The 14,046-nt window shown below is 40.9% G+C and overlaps 4 protein-coding genes across 10 annotated transcripts; all 4 read left to right on the top strand.

Annotated features, from left to right (window-relative positions):
- Positions 1-199: 199 nt before the first annotated feature.
- LOC111800183 (LRR receptor-like serine/threonine-protein kinase EFR) lies at positions 200-3,013 on the top strand. Its single transcript, XM_023683773.1, has one exon. The coding sequence runs from the start codon at positions 353-355 to the stop codon at positions 3,011-3,013; it is 2,661 nt and encodes an 886-aa protein (XP_023539541.1). The 5' UTR covers positions 200-352.
- Positions 3,014-5,740: 2,727 nt separating this feature from the next.
- Positions 5,741-8,306, top strand: LOC111800532 (L-type lectin-domain containing receptor kinase S.4-like). The gene is made up of 2 exons (XM_023684274.1): positions 5,741-7,291; positions 7,375-8,306. Exons 1-2 carry the CDS (start codon positions 5,909-5,911, stop codon positions 8,035-8,037), a joined length of 2,046 nt encoding a protein of 681 aa, XP_023540042.1. The 5' UTR covers positions 5,741-5,908; the 3' UTR covers positions 8,038-8,306.
- A 1,122-nt stretch (positions 8,307-9,428) lies between these two features.
- LOC111800531 (E3 ubiquitin-protein ligase RDUF1-like) lies at positions 9,429-14,012 on the top strand. 7 transcript variants are annotated; one of them, XM_023684273.1, is made up of 4 exons: positions 9,429-11,057; positions 11,295-11,393; positions 13,345-13,570; positions 13,675-14,012. In XM_023684273.1, the coding sequence occupies exon 1, from the start codon at positions 9,886-9,888 to the stop codon at positions 10,735-10,737; it is 852 nt and encodes a 283-aa protein (XP_023540041.1). In that variant the 5' UTR covers positions 9,429-9,885; the 3' UTR covers positions 10,738-11,057; positions 11,295-11,393; positions 13,345-13,570; positions 13,675-14,012. The 7 variants fall into 7 exon arrangements, with proteins under 7 accessions (XP_023540041.1, XP_023540038.1, XP_023540039.1 ...); XM_023684270.1 differs by having other exon boundaries at positions 11,279-11,393; XM_023684271.1 differs by having other exon boundaries at positions 9,429-11,109.
- Positions 13,305-13,813, top strand: LOC111800182. Its single transcript, XM_023683772.1, has 2 exons — positions 13,305-13,570; positions 13,675-13,813. Exons 1-2 carry the CDS (start codon positions 13,305-13,307, stop codon positions 13,811-13,813), a joined length of 405 nt encoding a protein of 134 aa, XP_023539540.1.
- Positions 14,013-14,046: the final 34 nt, after the last annotated feature.

Genomic DNA, 14,046 nt, shown 5'->3' with positions numbered 1-14,046 from the left:
AGGACGATGGACCCTGAAGGGAGGTGGATTGTGAGATCTTGCATCGATTGGAGAACGGAACGAAGCATCTACATAAGTGTAAGAAACTTCTCCCTAACGCGTTTTAAAACATTGAAGCGAGTCAAGTCAAGCAAGTCAAGCAATAAGACAGTTTAAGTCGTCCTTAGCTTTCATGAATTTCATGAAATTTATGACATGTTGCCATCAAATTTATGAACATATAAAGAAAAAGATTCAATTTAGAATAAATTGTTATTTGTTAGTCTCCCCCCATTTCATACTCCACACCATATAGATTCTCAGCTGCAACTAACTTGATGAATCTTTAGCTTAATACAAGCACTTTCCATCCATGGCTTCTCCCAATTTCATAACCTTTGTCCTTTGCCATTACTTTCTGTTTCTTCACTATTCTCAAGCTGTTCTTCATCCTCCCTTTGACAACAACACTGATCAGGAAGCTCTGCTTTCATTCAAATCTTCACTCATTGATCCACATGGTGCCTTGGATTCTTGGCATCCAAACAGTTCCTTCTGCAAATGGCTTGGTGTTCTCTGCAACCTGAAAAGGCGTCGAGTCATCAGACTCCGACTTGAACATCGCTCGCTAGCTGGACCGATTTCTCCTCACCTCACCAACCTTTCGTTTCTTCGCCGTCTTGAGCTTCAAGGGAATAACTTCTCCGGGAGAATTCCACCGGAGATTCACCGCCTCTTTCGGTTGCGAGTTTTGAACTTGAGTTCCAACAGCCTTCATGGAACCATTCCACCATCTTTGAGCCATTGTTCGATGCTTCGTGTCGTTGATGTTTTCGGGAATGAGCTTCGTGGTAGAATTCCATCAGAACTAGGTAGCTTATCAGCACTTTACGATTTGAATCTCGGCCGAAATAACTTCTCAGGAACCATCCCTTCTTCATTTGGTAATCTATCTTCTCTCAACAAGTTGACTGTAGTTACAAATAATTTAGAGGGTCCAATCCCAGATGAACTAGGTCGTCTCAATCGACTCTGGTATTTACATCTAGGAGATAACAAAATCTCCGGCAGTTTTCCTGCTCAACTGATGAACATTTCTTCTCTTAATATGCTTTCTTTACCAAAGAATCAGCTTTCTGGCGAACTTCCATCTAATTTGTTCATAGCATTAAGTAATCTTTCCATTGCGTTCTTTGGAGGAAACATGTTTGATGGCCAAATCCCTGAATCACTTTCTAATGCCTCCAAACTCGAAAGATTTGACCTATCAGTGAACCAAATTTCAGGAGAAATTCCTTCATTTTGGAAGCTAGAAAGGATTCAGGAACTGAATCTTGAAATGAACTACCTAACAAGCAATGGAAAGGAAGGTCTCAACTTTATTACTTCACTTACCAATTCAACTCACCTGAAAATGTTGTCAGTGGCCACAAATTTACTCACGGGACAGCTTCCTCGGTCCATTGGAAACTTGTCAGCTCATTTTTCTAAGCTTCTAATGGCAGAAAACCAGTTTAGTGGAAGCATCCCTAGTGAAATAGGAAACTTGGGTGGCCTCATTTCTGTATCTTTACCTTCAAATTCCTTCATGGGTAACATTCCTTCTTCATTATCAAACCTCAAGAACTTGCAGGTGCTATCATTAGAATCAAATATTCTTTCAGGCTCCATCCCTGAACCGTTTGGTAATCTAAGTGAGCTCTCTCTGTTTTTAGTCAGTGATAACAAATTAAGTGGAAAAATTCCTCTCAGTTTAACAAACTGTGAGCGTCTACTCGTATTTGATCTATCACAAAATGGGTTGAGCGGGAACTTACCAAAGGAGATCTTTAGCTTCCCAAATCTTTTGGAATTCAATGTTTCAGTCAACAACTTGACAGGTTCTTTGCCTTCTGAAATTGACAAGCTATTGATGGTTCAATTATTCGATGTCGCCACAAATCAACTCTCCGGAGCCATTCCAGACACCATAGGAAACTTCTTGAATCTTGAGTACTTGATCATGTCTGGCAATTCTTTCGAAGGACCAATTCCCAGTTCATTGGCCAATTTGAAAGTGGTAACTCTCATAGACATTTCATCAAACAGGTTGTCTGCAACAATCCCTTCTCTTGATGGCCTCCAATACCTCCAATACTTGAACCTCTCTTCCAATAAACTACAAGGAGAAGTACCTAAAAGTGGCATATTTCTCAACATATCAGCCGTATTTCTATCCGACAACCCCGAGCTTTGCGGCGGCATTGTTGAACTTAGACTACCAAAATGCTCTGTTGGCTCAACTGGCAAAAGAAAAATTGGGAAATTAATTGCAGGAGTTGTTGCAGGAGGAATTGGTGCATGCCTCGCAATTGCTACGGCTTTCTTGTTCTGGATAAGAAGGAAACCAGTGGCGAAAATGGACACAGATTTGAGTTTATTGGAAGGGGTTCATAGGGCATATTCATACTACGAATTGAAACATGCGACGAGGGATTTCGCCCAAGAAAATCTAATCGGAAAGGGGAGCTTCGGATCCGTTTACAAAGGCGTAACGAGAGACGGAAACTCAATCGCCATTAAAGTAATCGATTTAGACCATCGAGGTGGAATGAAAGGTTTTGTTAACGAATGTGAAGTTCTCAGAAACATAAGGCATCGGAACCTGGTGAAGATCCTGAGTGCTTGTTCCAGTTTGGAATTCAAAGCATTGGTTCTGGAATTTATGCCGAATGGAAACTTGGAAACCTGGCTTCACGGAAGAGGAGATGGGCGATCAGAGCGATGGCTGCCTCTGAAACAGAGAATAAACATAGCGCTAGACGTAGCGGCTGCAATGGAGTATCTTCACGATGGATTCGAAACTCCTGTAGTTCATTGCGATCTGAAGCCGAGCAATGTTCTTCTGGATGAAGACATGACCGCCCATGTTGCTGATTTTGGGCTGGCAAGATTTCTTCAAGATCAAGGCGATTCTACGAGCCATAGTCAGAGCATTAGTAGTGGGCTAAGAGGTTCCATCGGCTACATTGCACCAGGTAGTCTTTTATACTAGACTAATCTACCCTCGATAGATATTCAAGATTTTTAAAACGTGTCTCATGTGTAAAGGGTTTAACCCTACTTCAATCAGTGTCTTGCACCATCTGGTGATTAGCTCTAGTAGCAGTGAGCTTGAGCTGTTACAAATAGCATCAGAGTTAAGACACTGGACAATGTGTCGGCAAGAAAGCTGACTTTCAAAGGGGAGAGGATTGTGAGATCCCACGTTGGTTGAGAGGGGAACGAAACATTCTGAGTGTGTGTAAATCTCTCCATAGTAGACATGTTTAAAATACTATGAGGTTGACGACGATATGTAATAGGCCAAAGCGGACAATATTTGCTAGCGATGAGCTTGGATTGTTATAGTCCAAGTCCGCCGCTAATAGATATTAACCAAAGTGCTTTGGCCCGTCACTTATAGCCATCAATTGGATTTTAAAAGCGGTCTGTTAGAGAGAGGTTCCTCGCTCTTATAAGGAGTTGTTCACTCCCCTCTCTCTCTCACAGATGCATTCTAATAACCGCAAGGCAGACAGCGATACGTAACGAGCTAAAGCAGACAATATCTGTTAGCATCATACTTGAACGGTTATAAATGGTATTAGAACCAAACACCAGTTGGTGTACCAGCAAAGACGCTAGCCTCAAGGGGTGGATTGTGAGATCCCATATAGGTTGGAGAGAGGAGCGAACTACTTCTTATAAAAGTATAGAAACCTCTCTCTTACAAACGCGTTTTAAAAACCGTAAAGCTAACAGCGATATATCTGTAGACTTGAGCTGTTACACTTTCTTTCTTTCTATTGGGACTTCCATTACACCTCCATTTTTAATGCAGAGTACGGGTATGGCGTTGGAATATCAAGAAAGGGAGACATTTACAGCTATGGAATTCTTCTAACGAACCTACTGAGATGGGTAGAAGCTGCTATTCCAAACACGGTAATCGATATTCTGGATGAAAGATTGAAAGAACTTTGCTTTCATATGAACACAATGGATCATCTCATTAGTATTTTGAATCTAGGTTTGAAATGTACAAATGAGTACCCAAATGAAAGACCCGAAATGAAAGACGTGTACGCAACAATCAAAAGGGTTCAATCCTCGCTATTCAGCTAAGCGTTATTCGCTATCTCAAGATACTCAATTGACTTTTATAAAAAAGATCGTGAGTTTATAAGTAAGAAATACTATCTGTATTGATATAAGACTTTTCGAAAACTTATGCGAGATCTAACCGTTAAAGATCTTTAGTCAAATTTGATTCGTGGAATCTTGATTCAAATCATTACCTAATGGAAAAATGAATCATAATATTTTATAATTTCTCTTTATTATTATTATTATTATTTTCATTTTAAATTATTTTGGAAGTTAATGTAGCGTTTAGAATTTGTATCTATTTAATGTTTAAAAAATTATTTAAATAAAATAATTTTGGTGCAATAATATATTCTTTTAATAATGACAAAAGCTTCTTCTTACAAAAGGAAAAAACCGTTGACTCAAAAGTCCACTCAAGGGACAAATTAAAGTCAAGTTTGGAAATATGACTTTGGAGTGCTCCATTTTCCTTTATTGGTAAGTTGTTTTTTAATTATAAAGTTGTAATTTAATTTATCGAAAAAATGGTTAAATAATAAAAAAGACCGAAATTATATTAATACATTTAAAATAGTAGTAATCATATTTAGTAAGAAAATAAATTTAAAATAGAAATAAAATGGTCTGCACCCATTGAATTGTTTTGACAAAAAAAAAAAGTCAAACTTTGCGGAATAAATTGAGCAACTTGGAATTAAATTATAAATTTGATTCGTCAAATCCCTTCTAGATTAATTTTCTGCTAAAATAAGATTCATTTTAATAAAGCAATAATTAAATTCTTTTAAGTATTATCAAATCAATCTTATAAAATCATAAAAATGTAATTAATAATAATTAAGTAAACAACAATTATGGTGACCGGGAGCTAATCACGGTCAGTTTTGGGGAAAAGCACGTGGGAGTTTGACTTGTATCCTAGGTTAAAAATTATGCTCCGAGTGTCTTTTTTATCTAATAATATTTATACAAGTCCACTTATCTACTAGGGAGAGATTTTCACACTGTTATAAGCAATATTTTGTTCCCCTCTCCAACCGATGTAAGATCTCTAGCCAAACCCACTTTCTTAAGAGAGGGGAACAAAATATATAATGAACCAAAGCGGACAATATTTGCTAACCGTGTACTTGAGCCGTTATAGTTTAGGTTTATCTTGTTTTGTTGAATGTGACTGTCTCTCCTGATGAACCTTAAGGTTATGACAGATATCTATACTTTATTGTGATTCGTGTTGTATGTTCGATTACGTGATGAACATGATAGATGTGCATGAATTTAATATGTAATGTGTGAACCTTCAGTTTGGAGGTCTCATTCATATATGTGAATGACATGTCGTTAAGTAGATCATGAGAGTGTGTATAAGATCTACATCGGTTAGGGTGGAGACAAGGGCGGTGTGACAGCAAGAACGATGAGCTCCAAAAGGGGTGGATTGTGAGATCCCACATCGATTGGAGAAAGGAACGAGTGTCAGTATGGACGTTGGGTCTCGAAGGAGGTAGATTATGAGATCCATTAGCCAGAGAAGAGAACGAACCATTGGGTGTGGAGCTGATTGGGTATGAATTTTGATGGATTAGCTTGGCTAGTGGCCCATTTTAGAGGTCCCATCGCCTTCTTCACTCGTCCACTTCACATTTGTCATTTACTCTCATTTCTCTTTATCTATTTCTTTCTGTAGCGTTCAATTCAACAAAATCTGCTTGCCATGGCACTACTTATCCCCCAATCTTCACCAAATTTCTTCAAAGCTCGCACCATACGCTTCTAGATCGCAATCCTTCCCTTTCCCATGGCCCAATTCTTTCTCCTCTGTTTCTTCTTTCTCCTCTTCTTCGCCGCCCCCGCCGCGTCGCAGCAGCTCTACTTCGCCGGATTCCACGACGCCGCCGCTGCAGCCAACTTATCTCTCACGGACATCGCCAAGATCGAGCCGAATGGAATCTTAAAGCTCACGAACGACACCAGTCGACTACAGGGTCATGCCTTTTATACCTCCCCTGTTCGCTTCAAAAACTCCTCCGACGGCAAAGCTTTTTCCTTCTCCACCGCTTTCGCCATCGCCGTCGTCCCCGAGTATCCAACCCTCGGTGGTCATGGCCTTGCCTTCACAATCGCACCCTCCAAAACCCTCCGTGGATTACCCAGTCAGTATTTAGGCCTTCTCAATGCCACCGATGTCGGGAACTTCTCGAACCATCTCTTGGCTGTCGAGTTCGACACCGTTCAAGATTTCGAGTTTGGCGACATCAACGACAACCATGTCGGAATCAATCTCAATAATATGGTGTCTAATGCCTCTACCACAGCTTCCTATTTCGTCGACGACGGACCCACCAAACAAAACTTAACCCTAAAAAGTGGGAGGCCAGTTCAAGCGTGGATCGATTATGATTCCTCTGTAAATTCCCTCACCGTCGCGCTTTCACCGTTTTCGACCAAACCCAAGAAGCCGATTCTGTCGTTTAATGTAGATCTCTCTCCGATTCTTCACGAGTTTATGTATGTTGGGTTCTCCGCCTCGACAGGGCTTCTTGCGAGCTCTCACTATGTGTTGGGATGGAGTTTCAGTATGAACGGCGCCGCCCAGTCTCTGGATCTTTCCTCTTTGCCGTCTGTTCCAGGTCCGAAGAAGAACCACACTGGTTTCACGATTGGGGTTTCCGTTACGGCTGTTTTAATCGTGATAATAGCGATTTGTGTTGCTGTCTTCATCATTTGGAAGATAAAAACCGCGGACATAATCGAATCATGGGAGCTTGAAATTGGCCCTCATCGATACTCTTACAAGGAGCTTAAGCAAGCGACTAAGCGATTTAGGGATAAAGAGCTTCTGGGTCGCGGTGGATTTGGGAAGGTTTATAAAGGGACTTTACCAAATACGAAAACCCAAGTGGCTGTTAAGCGAATTTCTCATGAATCGAAACAGGGTTTGAGGGAATTTGTGTCGGAAATTGCTAGTATTGGTCGGCTTCGTCACCGGAACTTGGTTCAGTTACTGGGATGGTGTCGCCGCCGTGGCGATCTGCTTCTGGTTTATGAGTTTATGGCTAATGGAAGCTTGGATAACTACATTTTTGATGAGCCGGATGTGATTTTGAGCTGGAATCAGAGGTTTCGGATCATTAAGGGCGTCGCCTCCGGTCTTTTATACTTGCACGAAGGCTACGAACAGGTTCATAAATGAACAAGCTAGTGATTGGTGAGCTATTGACTGTGAATTTAACTGTTTGTTCATGTTTTTTTTTGTTCACATAGGTTGTTCTTCATAGAGATGTGAAGGCCAGTAATGTTCTGCTCGACAGCGAGATGAACGGGAAGCTCGGCGATTTCGGCCTTGCGCGGCTGTACGAGCACGGGGCGAATCCAAGCACAACGCGGGTCGTCGGAACATTGGGATATCTGGCGCCGGAGCTTCCCAGAACAGGGAAGTCCACCACAAGCTCAGATGTATATGCATTTGGCGCACTGCTACTGGAAGTGGCCTGCGGACGGCGGCCAATCGACCCGAAAGTGTCGTCGGAGGAATTGGTGCTGGTGGATTGGGTATGGGAGAATTACAGAGAAGGGAAATTACTGGAAGTAATGGATCCAAAATTGAAAGGGGATTTCAATGAGGTTGAAGCTGTTATGATTCTGAAATTGGGGTTGTTCTGTTCGAACGATACGGCGGCGGCACGGCCGAGTATGAAGCAGGTGGTGCGGTTTTTGGAGGGAGAAATTGGCGTTCCCGACGAGATTTCAGCGCCGAGAGTGATGGAAGGAGGGAAGAACAGTGAAGGGTTCGATGCTTTTGTGAATTCGTTTGCTTCTTCTTCGTTTAACAAGTTCAGCACCACTTCGTTGACGGGAAATCGAGATATGGATATGAGTTTTGCTTCTATTTCCACGTCTCTTTCGCTTCTAAGTGGCAGAGACTGAGTTGTAAACAGCAAAAACAGGTCCAAGTGAGCAAAAAACAGATCAAACAGCTCCAAGGCAGCCAAAATCAAGTCAAAAAATTACGTTTTTCTTTGTTTGATCTGTAAAAAAGATTGGGGTCCTCAAATTCTTAGTTGGTGATGTAACATTTAAGAAAAGTAATGGTTTGTGTTCATGAGTCAAGAGTTTAATGGGTTTGACTCTGTTTCCATAAGTTTGGCCCACATTTGAATGAAATCCTCTCTCATTTCTATGTGGGTTACCACTGCTCTCAAAGTTTCAAACCATGTTCTTCAAGCTCGTAACTCTGTGGTCAATGATGGTGGCCTTAGGTTCAGCTTCTTCTTAAGGTCTCTGCAAGTCAATCTTTTATTTTAGGATAAAAAAAGATGATTAGTATCATAAAGAGTTCAAGCCCACCCTTAACAATATTGTCTGTTTTGACCGGTATCGTCTAACCGTCAGTTTCAAAATGCATCTATTAGAAAGAAGTTTTCATATCCTTATAAAAATTGTTTCGTTCCCCTCTTCATCTAATGTGAGATCTCACAATTCGTTTTCTTTGGGGGCCAGTGTCATCACTGACACACCGCTCGATGTTGGACTCTAATACTCATTTGTCATGACCTAGCCTCCCTTGAGGCTTATGGAGCTCTCGAACAGTCTCCCCTTAATCAAGGCTCGACTCCTTTCTCTGAAGCCCTTGAACAAAGTACACCCTTTATTCGACACCTTAGTCACTTTTTTACTACACCTTCGAGGCTCACAATCTTTGTTCGATATTTGAGAATTCTATTGTCATAGCTAAGTTTAGGACATGGCTCTGATACCATGTTACGAATCACGGATCTCCACAATGGTACGATATTGTCCACTTTGAGCATAAGCTCTCATGACTTTGATTTAGGCTTTCCCCAAAAGGCCTCGAATGTATGATCATTTTCTAAATTAGTCAACGTGGACTCACTCCCAACAATCTTCGAGAGAGGTGAAATCTGAAAGGAAAAACTAAAAAAAGTACAATATCTCCTGTGAGCTTGAATGGTTATATGTTTAATTTTCAACGGCGTGTGTAATTGAGCCATTCAAACCATTGTGCACGTTTTTTAAAAAGTATTTATTAATTAAAATTTCATATTATTAGCGGCACTCGATTTTATAATTTGGCATGGGATAAGAAAGTAAGTAAAAAATATTGTATTGAAATAAATAAAATATAATTGATTTAGAAAAACAAAAATGACGTGGATTTATATAATTGTAATTGTTTGGATTATTCAAATTGAAGACATGCGGATGGCGACAACGTATAATAATTAATGCTAATTATTTATTTATAAATTAATGTAATGTAATTAGCTGGGTAGTTAAAGGTTGAAAGCGTAAATTCCACGCTCTAACAAGCGGCGGCGCGTTCGCTGTTGAAGGTTCCACGCAATTTACTTTAACCTTAATTCTTTTCGTGTGCTGCGAATCTCTTTGTCTCTCCATTTTACTACAGCACTTAAAAAGGCGAAGCGTTTCTGCAATCTTGGCATCCTTTCTCACGACCATTTTTGGATTCTTGAAGCTTCTTGGCGTCCGTTTATTTATGAGCATCGAATTTGAATCGGTAATTTCAATCAATTTCTTTACCAAACTTTATATAGTTAGGGTTTATTCGGTAAAGGAGTTCGTGCCATTCGTTCGATTGATCGATTGATGGGATCGACATCTTTGTGCTACAGATGCAATGGGTTCGATCTCCTAGATTCGGTCTGTTGTCCTGTTTCCTGTTGAGAATTCGTGGAAGAATTTGGGTTACCGCCATCTCTATCTCCGTTTGATCGTCGATTTCCAGCTATAGCGATGTACCACGACGACGCTTCCGACCCAGACCCTTTCTTCGTTCCGAGATTGCGTCGCAGCGGAAGAAACAGCGAGGATCGCTCCCCTTTCAATCGTATTATTGTTCTACGCAATCCCTCTAATGTTGGCGCTATTAGTAATAATGATATTGGAGGTGGAGGAAATTATGAGATTTATTATGATGATGGTACCGGGGCTAGCCTGCGCCCTTTGCCTTATAATATATCCGAGTTCTTGATGGGATCGGGGTTTGATCGTCTTCTCAATCAATTAGCGCAGCTGGAGGTGAACGGGGTTAACCCATTGGAACAACCACCGGCTTCTAAGGCTGCAATCGAATCGTTGCCTGTGGTTAAGATTCTTGATAGTCATGTGCCTATGGAATCGCATTGTGCGGTCTGTAAGGAGCCATTTGAGCTCGACTCTGAAGCTCGAGAAATGCCGTGTAAACATATTTACCATTCGGATTGCATACTTCCTTGGCTTTCTATCCGGAATTCTTGTCCTGTTTGTCGGCACCAGTTGCCTACCAACAGTGGCAGAAGCTCCCCTGCGTCTGCTGAAGAAGTTGTTGGATTAACAATTTGGAGGCTTCCGGGTGGGGGATTTGCTGTTGGAAGGTTTACTTGGGGTAGGGAAGCTACCCAACATAACCTTCCTGTTGTTTACACTGAAATTGATGGTAGTTTTAGTACCACCAGTGGTGTTCCAAGGAGGATTACATGGGCGTCGAGCCGAGGAAGATCAAACGAAGGTGGTGGTTTTCGTCGTCTTCGACGCAGTTTCTCCTCCTTTTTTGGGAGGTTTAGAAGTTCATCCCGTCGTTCTAGTTCGGGACCTGGTTTAATATGAAGGAGCTTCTCTGCTACGTTAATTAATATGAATTCCCACACCATGTACTCTCTTTAGAAATTGCAAGCGACACGGAATGCATAACGGTCCTTTGGACAACGTGTAGTATGTCCAATTTTTGTTTTACTAGGTGTATATAAGCTATACATCAAAAAAGAAATACAGGATTCAATAACTTATATGTAGTTGACTGGAGAAGTTTTTGACACTGTGGGATACATGTATATGTAGAGAAAGATAGGGAAGGGAGAAGACTGTACAATCTGCCTGATCAACGGTTTTTGGCTGTTCAAATATTTGGTTGTCTGTTGCTGTTTGAGGTTAGAAGGATGTTTAGTAGCAATGTAACCTTGTAACTTCACTGCAAAGCAGGTCTTATCCTTAAAAAATACGAAAATCTACTGTTTTTAGTATGTCTGTATCGTTACCTTTCATGGTTTCAAGTTAAGATTCATCTGTCAGACATTGTTAGTGGCATTCATGATTCTTAAGGAACTCTTATTGTCTGTTTGAGCTTACTCTCATTACGTCTTTCTCACAGATTTCATCTCACTCAGGAACTCTTATCCCACCTTTCTGTTTCTGGAGGAGGATCCAACCTCTTTAAGGAAGGCAGATTGACAAAGCTGATAGGGTGGGGATAATTTAATACTCAGGTATGGTCTCTTTTGTATTATTACATTGAAGAACTTTTCATTCAGGGCCATGGGTAGAGATTTTTGTTTATAACAAGTTGATTAATGTGCATTATTATCAAACCCATGCTGGTGTACTCAAATAGGCTCTTGGCTCTAGAAAAAGCTCAAGTATTCATTGGCTTTCTCGTTTGAAACCTTTATGCACATTTGTATGTTGGCCACCCACATGCTTGTTATCTTTTTCTTTTGATATTTGTGTGTGTTTGCCTCAGCCTACTTACAATTTAACTATTCCCATGAGACAATCGTCTAAGCCCACTCTAGTTTGGGCTTGGGCGGTAACAAATAGTATCAGAGCCAGACACCAGGCGGTGTGCTAGCGAGAAGATTGGGCGCCCAAAGAGGGTGAATTGTGAGATCTCCCCATTGGTTGGAGAGGGAACGAAACATTCCTTATAAGGCTGTAGAAACCTCTCTCTAATAGATGCGTTTTAAAACTGTGAGTATATCTGCTAGTGATAGGATTTGGTTGTTAGAAATGGTATCAAAGACAGACACTAGACGGTGTGCGAGCGAGGAATTGGAATTGGAATTGGAATTGGAATTGGAATTGGAATTGGAATTGGAATTGGAATTGGAATTGGAATTGGAGTTGGAGTTGGAGTTGGAGTTGGAGTTGGAGTTGGGTTGTTATAGTAAAAATGATTTCTTAATGTAAAGATGCCAATTGAATGCATGTGCAACTTCAGGAGTTTTCTAACTTGATATCAAAACCAAATGTAGCTTTATTCCAAGTGTCGTTTCCTTTATGCTGCCAATCAGAGGATACCAAAGTGCTTTCTTTCTTGTATGAATTGTCAGCACAACAGCCTGTACTCCTTTTCCATGGTTGATTGCTGGGAGAATGAATGGAAGTTTATTCGTTTTGTTTGGCATAAGAGAAGTAAGTTCACATGTCTTAGAGAACTTTTTCGAAATTTGTGCAGATTCCTGTCTAGTCATGCCATCAACTGCTGTTGTAAAGCCAAGCTATGATTGTTGGAATTTTGTACTGATATCGTAACGTAAAGGACACAAGGCTCATCCAGATCAATATGAACCGAGGAGCTCTGTTTTGTTATTGGAAATGGAGGTTCTTTGGATGATGCAAGATGAAGGCTTTTCATGTCTTCTACCATTTGGATTTTGGATTTTGTCTGTGAGAAGAGACAAGTGACTGGACAATGCACTCCACTCGCAAAGTGCAAAGGATGTTTGGATTTACTTACCCATGTTTCTTTGTTTGGTTGTCTAAGTTGGAGTTCTTGACACGTTTTTCCACTCTGCTTCTGTCACTATGAAATGGATTCGGGTTTTTTTTTTTTATCGAAGTCCACCCCTGACTGAGATTGTCCGTTTTGTGATTCTCTTCAAGATTTCAAAACGTGTCTACTAGTGAAAGATTCTCACACCCTTAGTTTCCCTCTCCAATCAATGTAAGTTCTCACACCCTTGATTTCCTTTTCCAACTAACGTGGGATCTCACAATCTACCCATTTGGCACGTTGGGCTAGTTTCTTTATTGGCACACCGTTCGATAACTAGTTTCGATACCATTTATAATAACTAGTCTCAATTTTAAAATGCGTTTGTTAGGGAGAGTTTCTACCTCTTTATAAGGAATGCTTTGTTTTTTCCCTCCATGTTAGATTTATTTTTGGGTTGGTAGAGCTTTTTTTTATTTAGCTATAAAATGTATTAACTTTCCACAAAAAAAAACGACACCATAAAATCCAGATGGTGGGCCATCCTTATCCACACAAAACATCAGTCGGACAAAGCCTTATCCATATTTGATCTCCAAAACATCTCTTTATCCATATTCAATCCCATTCTGACCATCAAAATATAAGCGCAAAACCTCGATCCATTCAAACGCTGCCTTCGATCATGGCGTCCTTATGTTCATTTCCACGCATTTCTTCTGCAGATCCCATCAAGCATCTCGCCGCCGCCCCCTTTCCGCCGTCCAATCGCCCGATTAGACCATCGGCGTTGTCTCTCCGGCAAAGCAGCCGCAACCAGAAAAGAACTTCTACGATTGTCGCCGCCATCGGAGACGTCTCCGCTGACGGCACCACGTATTTGATCGCCGGCGCCGTCGCTGTGGCTCTCGTTGGTACCGCCTTCCCTATACTCTTCTCTCGCAAAGACCTGTAAGCAAAATCTCTATTTCTCCTATAAACCACATTTGTTCATATTGAGATCATTTTTAAAATGCCGTTTAATACCGCTGTTTGAATGGTCTGGTCCTCCGTAGGTGCCCGGTATGCGACGGCGCAGGGTTTGTCCGGAAGTCGGGGGCGGCGCTGAGGGCCAATGCCGCTCGTAAAGACCAAGCTCAGATCGTTTGTTCTCGTTGCAATGGCCTGGGCAAGCTCAATCAAGTGGACAAATAAATTACTTTATTTTATTTTATTTTTTATTTTCCGCCCTTTCCTAATGTGACTGTAATATAATATTAAAATATATTATAAGTCTATGTACCTTGAGCTTATAATATATTTTAATACCATACATTGTACTAAAATCTCATGATTTTAATTCAGAAACCTTCCAATTATTAATTTAATGATTTTGCTGATCTGGCAGGCAATATCCACGTGTCAACGCCAATGTTGACTCTGGTTCG

This window comes from Cucurbita pepo, chromosome LG08, assembly GCF_002806865.2.
Source record: "Cucurbita pepo subsp. pepo cultivar mu-cu-16 chromosome LG08, ASM280686v2, whole genome shotgun sequence".
NCBI classification, from domain to species: domain Eukaryota; kingdom Viridiplantae; phylum Streptophyta; class Magnoliopsida; order Cucurbitales; family Cucurbitaceae; genus Cucurbita; species Cucurbita pepo.
Note: the sequence above shows the minus strand (reverse complement) of the source record. Positions and strands in the feature narration are given on the sequence as shown.